At 46.7% G+C, this 15,775-nt stretch overlaps 1 protein-coding gene across 1 annotated transcript; it reads right to left on the bottom strand.

The window, feature by feature from the left end:
• Positions 1–1,491: 1,491 nt before the first annotated feature.
• Positions 1,492–8,538, bottom strand: LOC135535793 (piezo-type mechanosensitive ion channel component 2-like; the record flags this gene model as incomplete). Its single annotated transcript, XM_064962222.1, has 9 exons — positions 1,492–1,727; positions 2,759–2,932; positions 3,193–3,341; positions 3,688–3,887; positions 4,900–5,248; positions 7,373–7,548; positions 7,801–7,918; positions 8,146–8,181; positions 8,413–8,538. Coding segments are annotated over 9 exons (1,564 nt in total), but the record flags the coding sequence as incomplete, so codon positions are not given.
• Between the last annotated feature and the right edge of the window lie 7,237 nt (positions 8,539–15,775).

Here is a 15,775-nt window from a genome sequence, read left to right as displayed (position 1 = left end):
CTGTGTTGTGTCTCTTCCTCTGACATACACTGTGTTGTGTCTCTTCCTCTGACAGACACTGTGTTGTGTCTCTTCCTCTGACAGACACTGTGTTGTGTCTCTTCCTCTGACAGACACTGTGTTGTGTCTCTTCCTCTGACATACACTGTGTTGTGTCTCTTCCTCTGACATACACTGTGTTGTGTCCCTTCCTCTGACATACACTGTGTTGTGTCTCTTCCTCTGACAGACACTGTGTTGTGTCTCTTCCTCTGACATACACTGTGTTGTGTCTCTTCCTCTGACATACACTGTGTTGTGTCTCTTCCTCTGACAGACACTGTGTTGTGTCTCTTCCCCGAAACAGATACTGTGTTGTGTCTCTTCCTCTGACAGACACTGTGTTGTGTCTCTTTCTCTGACAGACACTGTGTTGTGTCTCTTCCTCTAACATACACTGTGTTGTGTCTCTTCCTCTTGTCTATATGTGACCGGGCTGAGGGGATTTCAGCACATTCTGGGCATGGTGGCATTGTGTCATCACGCACATACACAAAGCACACGCACACAGAGCACATACACACACACAATACACCTAAAGCACACACACACCCAAAGCACACACACAAACAAATATTTTATTATTTATTATTGTTGTTGTTGCATTTTCGAGAAAGAACCTGCAAGTAAGAATTTAATTGTACAGTGTATACCAATGTGTGTCCTGTACATACGAGTAATAAAACCAAAACTTGATCTTCAAACTCATTCTTTCTTCAACAGGAAACAGATGTTGAACAGCCCGAGCATTGTTCTGTCAAGACACTGAGACAGCATCAGGGTTCAGACACACACACACACATACACCACACACACAGAAATCCCCTCAGCCCGGTCAAACAGAGGAACGACTGTGGAGACAGTGTGTTGAGCAGCCTGTAGTCAGCATCAAATGAACACACCATTCAGTGGGAAAAGACCACTAGAGAACTGCATGCAGCCTGTAACTATACAGTATGGGACTTCAACAACTGAAATCTTCCAAACTAACTATAGCTAGCAGCGCTTTGCATAACAACCATGAGAAAATACCTCTGAGAAAGAGGTGTGTCCAGAGTACCATGATACATACTGGAGGAGCACAGCCCTGGTTAAACACCAAGCTGGTTTTCGCATCCAACATTCTCTCTCTCTCACACACACACACACACACACACACACACACACACACACACACACACACACACACACACACACACACACACACACACACACACACACACACACACACACACACACACACACACACACGTCAAATCAATGACTTTATTATACTCCACCAAATAAAAATACAACTATTCCAGATGACGGCTTCTGTATTAGATTCATCAACTTTTATTGGCTGAAATATGATGAAGGAAGGTGCTTGCAAACCCACTAACATTTAATGCTTGTCATAAAAGGTTAATTAGTTATCTCTGTGCATGTGTGTCAGGTTCTCTATCTAGGTACCTGACATCTCGTCGAACAGGAACTCCGCCTTGCTGCAGTGCTCCAGGGGTTCTTCATACCTCTTCTCCTCCTCCTCTTCCTCCTCCTCATAACTTCTCTTCTTCTCCTCCTCCTCCTCCTTCCCATCTTCCTCTTCCAGCTGCACCTTCTCCCCAGCCTCCTCGTCTTTGGTGGTCACAGTGAGGGTGGGTTTGATGAGAGAGATATCTGCCAGACTGCCATCTAGGTGCACCAGCCTGGGAGTGGAGATAGGAATAGAATGACTAGAACAGACTAATAGTTGTCCCTCTAGTTCTATGGGAGGCACTGTCAGGCTGGGTCCCTGCAGTTATCAAGAGAGAATTTGTTCTGTCTGCTTCCCTTCATGACCACTTGTCTCAAAGTGATTTTAAATAAAGAAGGTCCAACCAGTCCATACAGCTCTAGAGAAGTCAGCCATCAAAATATGCCTTCAATGGAAGAACATGTGATGAAATTGATTTAATAAACGCTTCCAACAGCACTTACACTGCACCTTTGACAGTGGTACATGTAATACACAGAACGTGGTTTCTGTAGTCAACAATGCTACATTCGTGCCTTGCATAACAACAACTAGTTAGCTAATGCTAAATCAGACACCCTAAAACTAATGGTACAACAGGCACCATAATGGTACAACAGGCACCATAATGGTACAACAGGCACCATAATGGTACAACAGGCACTCTAATGGTACAACAGGTAAGGACAAAAGGATCAGACCCAAGCAGACAGAGAGAGGGGCATTACAGTTCAACTACCAGCCAGTGGGGGCATGGGTAATGGATAGCCATGGTGGATTTCACCTCAATTAATTGCCGGACAGAGTATGGACATTTTTAATTCAATCAGAGGCTGCTAAAGACCAAGACCTGACTAGACCTGCGGTTCCCAAACTAGTCTGTTCCAGGATCCCCAAATCACAGCCAAACCCTCCAGGACCACCATCCGTTGCGACACATATCTTAGCGGTCACACTTGGTCCATTTTAGCAGTGAATGTAACAAACTAAAGGCCAATTATTATTATAAACCATTTGTATTGTGAAAAGTAATGTAAAACCTGTTAAAGAAAAACAGAGCTGATATTGAAGTTAATTGAATAGGTGGAATGACATGCTTTTTTTTTAAAGAGTTTTGAATCCTGTGACACTTAGTGGGACTCAGGTCGGAAAAACGGTCAATTGCATGGGCACTGCCAGAGAGTCACAACTTATTTTCCAGTGTGTGGTCCGTGTGACACTCACCTGGTAATCGTGCTTTTCTGTTTGTCGGCCACCGTCTTGATGTCAGTGAGCAGGAGGAAGCGCTGGTGGAAGTAGTGCAGGTGGAGGATGCAGACCAACAGGAAGGAGGTGGGGATGAAGATCCTCGTGAACAGAGCCGGGACAGAGAACTTCTCCAGACCCAGGTCCTCCAGTCTACACAGGGAGAGACAGAAGGAGGAGGGCGGTTGACACGGAACGACACACACACACACACACACACACACACACACACACACACACACACACACACACACACACACACACACACACACACACACACACACACACACACACACACACACACACACACACACACACACACACACACACACACACACACACACACACACACACACACACACACACACACACATTCTCTCTCTCTCTCTATATATATATATGTTTTTACTCACTTGTCCTTGCTCATGCCGGTCATGTTGAACCAGACGTGGATGGAGGAGTCAAACTGGAAGGTGTAGACCAGGATGAGGACCAGCATGGTGTAGAACACCACAGACATCCAGAAGTACTTCAGCATGCTTCTCCACCACTCATAGTGCACCTGGTGATGGCCAGAGAGAATGTTACACAACTTTTACACCTACCTTCAGATCACCATCCACTACTACACTATGTGTAGTTTGATGGTTATAGATACTCATTTTAAATATACATTTCAGTCAACAGCAGACGCTCTTATCCAGAGAAACCTACAGCAGTGAGTGCATACATTTCCCTACTTTTTCGTGCACTCCAGAAGTACAGAAATGGTGTACATGGAGTGCACTTGATTTAGTAGTACAGAACCAAAGGAAGGTTCCCGAAAGGTGCATCAGCCCTGAGCTAGATCAAAAACCTGCACAGAGCCACCCGGACAGGACGGTGCAGTAAGCCCACAGTAACAACACCTGGTAGCAGGCCACGCAGAAGAGGAGCAGCATCATGTAGATGATCTTGTACATGACGATGCGTCCCTCGAAGCTGACGAAGAAGAACATGCCGCCGCAGATGTAGATCCAGTACTTGTTCAACATGGCCATGAGCGTGTTGCCTAGCACCTGCATCATCTCTCTGTGTCCACCGCTCTCACCCATCACCTCCTTGTCCTCTATAAGAAGCGCATGGGAGGGAAGAGCTGAAGCAATGACATAGAAGATGACGACAACAACTACAACAAAAGCAACAACAGCAACAACAACAGCAGCAACAACAGCAGCAATGACAGAGGGATAAGCTAACACAACTAAGGCATAAAGTAGTTAATGTTTTGTGTAAAACAAATGGAGGTGATTAATGTCTTTCTTGACACCTGTGAGGTTACCAATAGAGCAGAATTCTAAATCAAGACATGCTTATATTTCATTTAAATAATGAATTAATGTCAATCGGAGGTGTTTGTGAAAGTTTGCATTACATGTGTTCATCTGGGGGGGGGGTCACAAACAATCTGAACTCATCATAAGGGGACCACAGTGGCTCAAGGGTCTGCTTACCCACATCCATACACACAAATTGCAGTCAGAGCTGTAGCCTTTTGCGGCCCTAATAGCATTTCCACCTTACGAGCAAACCATTTTCGCGGCCCCGCTTTTATGTTACAGTTTTAAAGCAAGTTTGCTGCAATTCTACACATTTTTCCATGAGACGGAAAGAAGATTTAGCAAATGTATAACTAATTCAATGCAATTCTAGTGATTTTGCCATGGGGTGAAGAGAAATGTTTGCACTTTGAATATGATATCTGAGTGAGGGTGACTAACAAAATCAATGGGGTACCCCGGTCGGTAATTTGACCATGATTACCGATCTAAAAAATGTTTTGCTGACATGGCTAATTGAATGACTGTCAGTTACATAACAAGAGAAAAACTGCTGATACACAACTACATTTCTAAATTGCACCTTGTGTATTCTACTATTCTAACTTGCAACAGTAAGTTGAGACCACGTTCCCGAAATTGATCCGCGGGCCACCAGTTATCCATCCCTGCTGTACATACTCTAACCAGGAACTCTCAGTCAGACAGACAGACAGTCAGTCAGACAGACAGACAGACAGACAGGACAGACAGATAGGCCAACAGACAGAGACTGACTGACAGACTCAGGGGCTGTCTTACCATTCTTGTGGGTATGGATGACCCTGATGTCCGACAGCACCTCCTCTTCTCTCTGGCTCTCCTTCCTCTCTGTCAACGCCTGTCTCAGCAGCAGCCAGAAACTCAGCAGGCACAGCACCTTGGAGCCCAGTTCCCGGAAGGGCACCTCTTTCTTTAAGAAAAGCCCGGGCACGGGTTGGAGGAGCTCAAAGCTCCAGATGTACTGTAGGATGATCAACAGGTTCCCATAGAACACCATGAAGGGGGAGGTGGTCATGGTGTACCGACGGCGGTCGCGCACCATCCACAGCGTGCAGGACCAGATGAGAAACACAAAGGTCAGCCAGCTGACATAAGTGATACTCCACGCCTGGGAGGGAAGGAAAGATGGGGAGGGAGAGATGGGGAGGAAGGGAGGGAGAGATTGGGAGGGAGAGAAGAGATGGGGAGGGAGGGAGAGAAGGAAAGATGGGGAGGGAGATAGGGGGAGGGAGGGAGAGATGGGGAGGGAGAAATGGGGAGGGAGGGGAGAGATGGGGACGGAGATATGGGGAGGGGAGGGGAGAGATGGGGAGGGAGATATGGGGAGGGAGGAGAGAGATGGAGAGGGAGAAATGGGGAGGGAGAAATGGGGAGGGAGAGAAGGAAAGATGGGGAGGGAGATATAGGGAGGGAGGGGAGAGATGGGGAGGGAGATATGGGGAGGGAGGGGAGAGATGGGGAGGGAGAAATGGGGAGGGAGAGAAGGAAAGATGGGGAGGGGGATATGGGGAGGGAGAGAAGGAAAGATGGGGAGGGAGATATGGGGAGGGATGGGAGAGATGGGGAGGTAGAGATGGGGAGGGAGAAATGGGGAGGGAGGGGAGAAATGGGGAGGGAGGGAGGGAGGGAGGGAGGGAGGGAGGGAGGGAGGGAGGGAGGGAGGGAGGGAGGGAGGGAGGGAGAAAGCTAGATCATCAAGCCACTAATAATAAAGGTTAAGCATCACACATCATTGATATCACTGGTGTTGCTAAAAGGAACCACTTAAGTGAGAGCAGTCACTGACATGACACGGCATAACACGGTATAACACGGCATAACACAACATAACACAACATAACACAACATAACACGCCATAGTACAACATAACACGGCATAACACAACATAACACAACATAACACAACATAACACGACATAACACAACATAACACAACATAACACAACATAACACAACATAACACAACATAACACGGCATAACACAACATAACACAACATAACACAACATAACACGGCATAACACAACATAACACAACACAACATAACACAACATAACACAACATAACACGGCATAACACAACATAACACAACATAACACAACATTACACGGCATAACACAACATAACACAACATAACACAACATAACACGGCATAACACGGCATAACACGGCATAACACAACATAACACAACATAACACAACATAACACGGCATAACACAACATAACACAACATAACACAACATAACACGGCATAACACAACATAACACAACATAACACAACATTACACGGCATAACACAACATAACACAACATAACACAACATAACACGGCATAACACAACATAGCACAACATAACACAACATAACACAACATTACACGGCATAACACAACATAACACAACATAACACAACCTAACACGGCATAACACAACATAACACAACATAACACAACATTACACGGCATAACACAACATAACACAACATAACACAACATAACACGGCATAACACGACATAACACAACATAACACAACATTACACGGCATAACACAACATAACACAACATAACACAACATAACACAACATTACATGGCATAACACAACATAACACAACATAACACGGCATAACACAACATAACACGGCATAACACGACATAACACAACATAACACGTCATAACACGTCATAACACGTCATAACACAACATAACACAACATAACACGGCATAACACAACATAACACGGCATAGCACAACATAACACAACATAACACAATATCCTTTAACCAACAGATCAAATGAAGTGACAGTCTTCTTAGATGTGTAAAACAGAGTGCAGGCCATGGTTGTTTCTCAAGAGAGAGGACGGCCTGCAACCCACCCATCCATCCCCGCCACCACCTTTCTACCTACCAGGGACCTCAGCAGTGCTCTACTAACCAACACACATCTGTATAAGGTGAAGCTTCAGTTATATATGGTACACATCACCCAGGGCCAACCGGGGCTCGCTGCAAGCTGTCATCGCTAATGACTAAATGGGCCACTGAGACGCTGTGTGTGTGTGTGGATCCTGAAGCCCTCTCCTGGGACTGAAAAGGCTGACTGTTCCTTACTCCTCCTCCTCCTCTGACAGACAAACAGCCAGACAGCCAAACAGACAGACACACAGCCAGCCAGCCAGCCAGCCAGCCAGCCATAGACAGAGACAGAGACAGACAGACAGACAGAGACTCACCATCATTGCAATGAGAGCACAGATGTAGCTTTGCTTCATGATGAACCTGAAGGCCGTGACCACCGCATTAGCTCGCGCCATTCCTTCCCCTGGCGCAGTCGCCCACGCCATCGCCCCTGCATCCATCTCCTCTTTCAAACCTTCACCCTGCACAACCACCACCTCATACACACTCCCTGTAGGATGGAGGAAAGGGAGGGAGGGAGGGAGGGAAGGAGGGAGAGAGAGAGCAGACAGCATCATGAGCGAGCTACCGGATATTAACCTTTAACTAACAACCATAGTCAGCCTTGGGAAGCAAAGCCCCGTCTTTTTCACACTCCCTGGGATTTTCTTATGAACCAGACCCAAAGTGCTGCTGTTTCCCAGCACGAGGTCTGTGTACGACAGTGTGAGGGTCTCAGTCCCTATACGTGGGTGATACTAACCCAGATCTGGCCCTGGTTGGCTTGGTTTGTACTGCGGTGTGGAGTGCAGGTCCAGCCCCAGCAGCCCGTTGGTGTGGACACAGTCCGGAGGAGACCCGTTGGAGGTTACGATCAAAACCTGGGGTCGAAAAACACCTTCAGCTGGGAGATTCACAATAGCACGTTTTTGTACGTTTATCAATGCGTTAACATCAATGTATTTGCTTGTCCAATAGCTGTTTGTATTTGTTGACCAAGTGACATCTGATTGGGTCCGTTTATAAGCAACTCGAAAACTCAAAAAGACCCCTCAAATATAGATAATCTTGCAAGTTACAAAATAAAGCCTCGGAGAAGCATGCAAACCTCAGATGTGCTGTATCCGTCTTGGGTTGAAAGAAGCTGGAGAAAACAAATGAAGAATACATTGAGACTGCCCTTATATGATACTCATGTTTGCTTACAAACACACAGTGATACGATATTGTCATGCACGACACCTTACACACGGTGTTGTCACACACGGGCATTACAGGGCCAAGAAAGAACTTGGACAACATGAAACAAACAGGAACATGAAAGAAATAGGTGTGTGAGATATTACTACAGTACATATTCCGGATGTTTGTTTACGTTTCTGTCATCTGTTTGGTGAGCCATGCACCACACTTCTCTCCTCTTCTCTGCTGTGGAGGTGATGTCATCAATCATAGGCTCCTCCCCTTCACCCAGTTCTCCCCCTTTGCCCTCACCAGGCTCCTGCGAAATAGATCAGTAGAAAAACAAACCAAAAACATGTAGCGTACGTTACGGTAAATGTGGGTGATTGGGTATTCTATACATTTCCAAGAACTGTGAATGTGAGGAAGAATGTACAGATTTCCTTGGCACATATTGACTTGAGTGACTCACCTTTCAATTAGGAAAATACAGTTGAACAAATCTACGCTGCACCAAAATGGTGGATGTGTTACAGTAGACCCTATTCAATTATACAGAGTGGATTCTATAGGCAGGGTTGGTTGGATTACACGAAAAATGTAATCCATTACTAATTTCAGTTACATAAAGAAAAAAAAGTAATCAGTGACTTAATCCTTTGGATGACTCAAAATGGTAACATAATCTGATTACTTTTGGACTACACCAAGGCATATGTTTTTAACAATGACGGCCTATCCCGGCCAAACCCTAACCCGGACAACAGGGAAATTGTCTCTGCGTATTGAAACAGGTGAGATCAGGGATATTGTCTCTGCATATTGAAACAGGTAAGATCAGGGATATTGTCTCTGCATATTGAAACAGGTCAGATCAGGGGTATTGCCTCTGCGTATTGAAACAGGTGAGATCAGGGATATTGCCTCTGCGTATTGAAACAGGTCAGATCAGGGATATTGTCTCTGCATATTGAAACAGGTAAGATCAGGGATATTGCCTCTGCATATTGAAACAGGTCAGATCAGGGATATTGTCTCTGCATATTGAAACAGGTCAGATCAGGGGTATTGCCTCTGCGTATTGAAACAGGTGAGATCAGGGATATTGCCTCTACGTATTGAAACAGGTGAGATCAGGGATATTGCCTCTGCATATTGAAACAGGTGAGATCAGGGATATTGCCTCTGTGTATTGAAACAGGTGAGATCAGGGATATTGTCTCTGCGTATTGAAACAGGTGAGATCAGGGATATTGCCTCTGTGTATTGAAGCAGGTAAGATCAGGGGTATTGCCTCTGCGTATTGAAACAGGTGAGATCATGGATATTGTCTCTGCGTACTGAAACAGGTGAGATCAGGGGTATTGCCTCTGCGTATTGAAACAGGTACTGTGGTGAACTGGAAGAGGAAAGCCTATGTAACTATTGTGACCTCTGGGAAATAGGGAATGAAACTCATTTTATCCTCTATTGCCCTTTCTACCACAATATACGCTTGCTTCTATTCCAGAAAGCACACCAGGGACGAGGAGAAATATAATATTTTTTTTGTCCATTGTGTATTTCCGTTTGCAGATTATTTTCATAAATGGAATAAAAGAAAAAAGGCTACCTATAATTAAATAGTACAAATATTTATCTTCTATGTGGTTAATGGTGTGTATATAGATGGTGTAGGGGCTTGTCTCCCACATGTATCTTCTATGTGGTTAATGGTGTGTATATAGATGGTGTAGAGGCTTGTCTCACACATGTATCTTCTATGTGGTTAATTGTGTGTATATAGATGGTGTAGAGGCTTGTCTCACACATGTATCTTCTATGTGGTTAATGGTGTGTATATAGATGGTGTAGAGGCTTGTCTCCCACATGTATCTTCTATGTGGTTAATGGTGTGTATATAGATGGTGTAGAGGCTTGTCTCACACATGTATCTTCTATGTGGTTAATGGTGTGTATATAGATGGTGTAGAGGCTTGTCTCCACATGTATCTTCTATGTGGTTAATGGTGTGTATATAGATGGTGTAGAGGCTTGTCTCCCATATGAATCTTCTCTTAGTGTCAGATTGGGTTCAAGTACCTTCTGTTTCTTTATTGTCTGTATTTATTTGTCTGTATTTATTTGTCTGTTTATTTTTTGTCTGTATTTATTTGTCTGTATTTATTTGTCTGTATTTATTTGTCTGTTTATTGGTATGTATGTATGTATGTATGTATGTATGTATGTATGTATGTATGTATGTATGTATGTATGTATGTATGTATGTATGTATGTATGTATGTATGTATGTATGTATGTATGTATGTATGTATGTATGTATGTATGTATGTATGTATGTATGTATGTATGTATGTGTGTGTGTGTGTGTACTTATGTATATACATACGTACGTACGTGTGTAAACTCAGCAAAAAAAGAAACATCGCTCTTTCAGGACCCTGTCTTTCAACGATAATTCGTAAAAATCCAAATAACTTCACAGATCTTCATTGTAAAGGGTTTAAACACTGTTTCCCATGCTTGTTCAATGAACCATAAACAATTAATGAACATGTACCTGTGGAACGGTCGTTAAGACACTAACAGCGTACAGAGGGCATGCAATTAATGTCCCAGTTATGAAAACGTAGGACACTAGAGGCCTTTCTACGGACGCTGAAAAACACCAAACGAAAGATGCCCAGGGTCCCTGCTCATCTGCGTGAACGTGCCTTAGGCATGCTGCAAGGAGGCATGAGGACTGCAGATGTGGCCAGGGCAATAAATTGCAATGTCCGTACTGTGAAACGCCTAAGACAGCGCTACAGGGAGACAGGAACGGACAGCTGATCGTCCTTGCAGTTGCAGACCACGTGTAACAACACCTGCACAGGATCGGTATATCCAAACATCACACTTGCAGGACAGGTACAGGATGGCAACAACAACGGCTCAAGTTACACCAGGAACGCACAATCCCTCCATCAGTGCTCAGACTGTCCTCAATAGGCTGAGAGAGGCTGGACTGATGGCTTGTAGGCCTGTTGTAAGGCAGGTCCTCACCAGACATCACCAGCAACAACGTCACCTATGGCACAAACCCACCGTCGCTGGACCAGACAGGACTGACAAAAAGTGCTCTTCACTGACAAGTCACGGTTTTGTCTCACCAGGGGTGATGGTCGGATTCATGTTTATCATTGAAGGAATGAGCGTTACACCGAGGCCTGTACTCTGGAGAGGGATCGATTTGGAGGTGGAGGGTGCGTCATGGTCTAGGGCGGTGTGTCACAGCATCATTGGACTGAGCTTGTTGTCATTGTAGGCAATCTCAACGCTGTGCGTTACAGGGAAGACATCTTCCTCCCTCATGTGATACCCTTCATGCAGGCTCATCCTGACATGACCCTCCAGCATGACAATGCCACCAGCCATACTGCTCGTTCTGTGCGTGATTTCCTGCAAGACATGAATGTCAGTGTTCTGCCATGGCCAGCGAAGAGCCCAGATCTCAATCCCATTAAGCATGTCTGGGACTTGTTGGATCGGAGGGTGAGGCCTAGGAACTTGCAGGTGCCTTGGTGGAAGAGTGGGGTAGCATTGCACAGCAAGAACTGGCAAATCTGGTGCAGTCCATGAGGAGGAAATGCACTGTAGTACTTAATGCAGCTGGTGGCCACACCAGATACCGACTGTTACTTTTGATTTTGACCCCCCCTTCGTTCAGGGACACATTATTCCATTTCTGTTAGTTTGTGGAACTTGTTCAGTTTATGTCTCAGTTGTTGAATCTTGTTATGTTCATGCAAATATTTACACATGTTAAGTTTGCTGAAAATAAATGCAGTTGACAGTGAGAGGACGTTTCTTTTGTTGCTGAGTTTATATGCAGGTATGTATGTGTCATGTCTTGTTATGTCTGTTCCTGTCCTTTCTCTTCACTCTGTCTCTCTCTGCTGGTCTTTTTAGGTTACCTTCTCTGTCTCTCATTCTTCAGCTGTTCTACATCTCCCTAACTAGCTCATTCACTCTTTCACACCTGTTCTCTCTTCCCCTCTGATTAGGTCTCTATTTCTCTCTGTTCCTGCTACTTTCAGGGTCTGATTCTTGTTTGTGTTTTTCATGCCAGAAGCAAGCTGTCGTCCCGTTTGCTTCCACCTTGTCCTATCCTGTCGGAGTCTGCCTGGCAGGTGCATCCTGCATTATACTAACGTTCTTTTTGTTCCATTGACAACGTTGTAAGAGGATTTATGCCATTCCTGTTTTTTCATTAAAGAACTCTGTTTTCTGTTAAAACCGCTTTTGGGTCTTCACTCAAGTACATAACAGAAGAATCAGACCAAGAATGGACCCAGCGGCTCCGGACCCTTTTCACTCCGCCGTCGAGATCCAGGGAGCGATGCTAGGCAGACACGAGGAGGAATTGTCTGCTGCTCGACATGCCGTTGAGACCCTGGCCGTCCAAGTCTCCGACCTCACAAGACAGGTTCACCAACTCCACCTCGATCCACCGCCCACTTCCAGGGTTTCCGAGTCTCCGGAGCCCAGGATCAACAACCCGCCCTGTTACTCAGGGAGCCCACTGAGTGCCGCTCATTCCTCACTCAGTGTGATGTGGTGTTCTCTCTCCAGCCCAACACTTACTCCAGGAGCGCAGCCCGCATCGCCTACGTCATTTCTCTCCTCACCGGACGGGCGCGTGAGTGGGGCACGGCAATCTGGGAGGCGAGGGCTGAGTGTATTAACCAGTTTCAGGACTTTAAGGAGGAGATGATACGGGTTTTTGACCGTTCTGTTTTTGGGGAGGAGGCTTCCAGGGCCCTGTCTTCCCTATGTCAGGGGAATCGATCCATAACGGATTATTCTATTGAGTTTCGCACTCTCGCTGCCTCTAGTGACTGGAACGAGCCGGCTTTGCTCGCTCGTTTTCTGGAGCGTCTCCTCGTCGAGGTTAAGGATGAGATCCTCTCCCGGGAGGTTCCTTCCAGTCTGGACTCCTTAATAGCTCTCGCTATTCGCATAGAGCGACGGTTTGATCTTCGTCGCCGAGCACGTGGAAAGGAGTTCGCGTTCTCCGTTGCTCCCCTCTCCACATCACTGCCACCTGCCGCATCACTGCCACCCTCTTCCGCCGGCTCGGATGCTGAGCCTATGCAGCTGGGGGTATCCGCATCTCGGCCAAGGAGAAGGAACGGAGAATCACCAATCGCCTCTGTCTCTACTGCGGCTCCGCTGGTCATTTTGTCACCTCATGTCCAGTAAAAGCCAGAGCTCATCAGTAAGAGGAGGGCTACTGGTGAGCGCAACTACTCAGGCCTCTCCTTCTGGATCACGCACTACCTTTCCGGTCCATCTCCGCTGGCCCGGTTCATCTGCTTCCTGCAGTGCCTTGATAGACTCTGGGGCGGAGGGCTGTTTTATGGACGAGACCTGGGCTCGGGAACATGACATTCCTCTCAGACAGTTAGGGGAGCCAACGGCCTTGTTCGCTTTAGATGGTAGTTCTCTCCCCAAGATTCAGCGTGAGACGCTGCCTTTAACCCTCACTGTCTCTGGTAATCATAGCGAAACCATTTCTTTTTTAATTTTTCGTTCACCTTTTACACCTGTTGTTTTGGGTCATCCCTGGCTAGTGCGCCATAACCCTTCTATTAATTGGTCTAGTAATACTATCCTATCCTGGAATGTTTCTTGTCATGTGACCTGTTTAATGTCTGCTATCCCTCCTGTTTCCTCTGTCTCTTCTTCACAGGAGGAGCCTGGCGATTTGACAGGGGTGCCGGAGGAGTATCACGATCTGCGCACGGTGTTCAGTCGTTCCAAGGCCACTTCTCTCCCTCCACACCGGTCGTATGACTGTAGTATTGATCTCCTTCCGGGAACTACTCCCCCGGGGTAGATTATACTCTCTGTCGGCTCCCGAACGTAAGGCTCTCGAGGATTATTTGTCGGTTTCGCTCGACGCCGGTACCATAGTCTCCTCCTCCTCTCCCGCCGGAGCGGGGTTTTTTTTTGTTCAGAAGAAGGACGGGTCCCTGCGCCCATGCGTGGATTATCGAGGCTGAATGACATAACAGTTAAGAATCGTTATCCGCTTCCTCTTATGTCTTCAGCCTTCGAGATCCTGCAGGGAGCCAGGTTTTTCACCAAATTGGACCTTCGTAACGCCTACCATCTCGTGCGCATCAGGGAGGGGGACGAGTGGAAGACGGCGTTTAACACTCCGTTAGGGCACTTTGAATACCGGGTTCTTCCTTTCGGCCTCGTTAACGCTCCAGCTGTCTTTCAGGCACTAGTTAACGACGTCCTGAGAGACATGCTGAACATTTTGTTTTCGTTTACATGGACGATATCCTGATTTTTTCACCGTCTCTCTCGATTCATGTTCAGCACGTGCGACGCGTCCTCCAGCGCCTTTTGGAGAACTGTCTTTATGTGAAGGCTGAGAAGTGCACTTTTCATGCCGCCTCTGTCCCTTTTCTCGGTTCCGTTATTTCCGCTGAGGGCATTAAGATGGATCCCGCTAAGGTCCAGGCTGTCATTGATTGGCCCGTTCCTAAGTCACGCGTCGAGCTGCAGCGCTTTCTGGGCTTCGCTAATTTCTATCGTCGTTTCATCCGTAATTTCGGTCAGGTGGCAGCTCCCCTCACAGCCCTTACTTCTGTTAAGACGTGCTTTAAGTGGTCCGTTTCCGCCCAGGGAGCTTTTGATCTTCTTAAGAATCGTTTTACATCCGCACCTATTCTTGTTACACCTGACATCTCTAGTCAGTTTGTTGTTGAGGTTGACGCGTCAGAGGTGGGCGTGTGGGGGCATTCTTTCTCAGCGCTCTCTCTGACGGCAAGGTCCATCCTTGCGCGTTTTTCTCTCATCGCTTATCGCCGTCAGAACGTAACTATGATGTTGGTAATCGCGAACTGCTCGCCATCCGCTTAGCCCTAGGCGAATGGCGACAGTGGTTGGAGGGGGCGACCGTTCCTTTTGTCGTTTGGACTGACCATAGGAACCTTGAGTACATCCGTTCAGCCAAACGACTTAATGCGCGTCAGGCTTGTTGGGCTCTGTTTTTCGCTCGTTTCGAGTTTGTTATTTCTTATCGTCCGGGCTCAAAAAACACCAAGCCTGATGCTTTATCTCGTCTCTTCAGTTCTTCTGAGGTCTCCACCGACCCCGAGGGGATTCTCCCTGAAGGGCGTGTTGTCGGGTTGACTGTCTGGGGAATTGAGAGGCAGGTAAAGCAAGCACTCGCTCACACTCCGTCGCCGCGAGCTTGTCCTAGGAACCTTCTGTTCGTTCCCGTTCCTACTCGTCCGGCCGTTCTTCAGTGGGCCCACTCTGCCAAGTTAGCCGGCCACCCCGGCGTTCGGGGTACGCTCGCTTCCATTCGCCAGCGTTTCTGGTGGCCCACTCGGGAACGTGACGCGCGTCGATTTGTCGCCGCTTGTTCGGTCTGCGCGCAGACTAAATCTGGGAACTCTCCTCCTGCCGGCCGTCTCAGACCGCTTCCCATTCCCTCTCGACCGTGGTCTCACATCGCTTTAGATTTCATCACCGGACTGCCTTCATCAGCGGGG

Source organism: Oncorhynchus masou, unplaced genomic scaffold, assembly GCF_036934945.1.
Source record: "Oncorhynchus masou masou isolate Uvic2021 unplaced genomic scaffold, UVic_Omas_1.1 unplaced_scaffold_5178, whole genome shotgun sequence".
Lineage (NCBI taxonomy): Eukaryota > Metazoa > Chordata > Actinopteri > Salmoniformes > Salmonidae > Oncorhynchus > Oncorhynchus masou.
The sequence above is the reverse complement of the archived record's forward strand: the minus strand, read 5'-3'. Positions and strand labels throughout refer to the sequence as shown.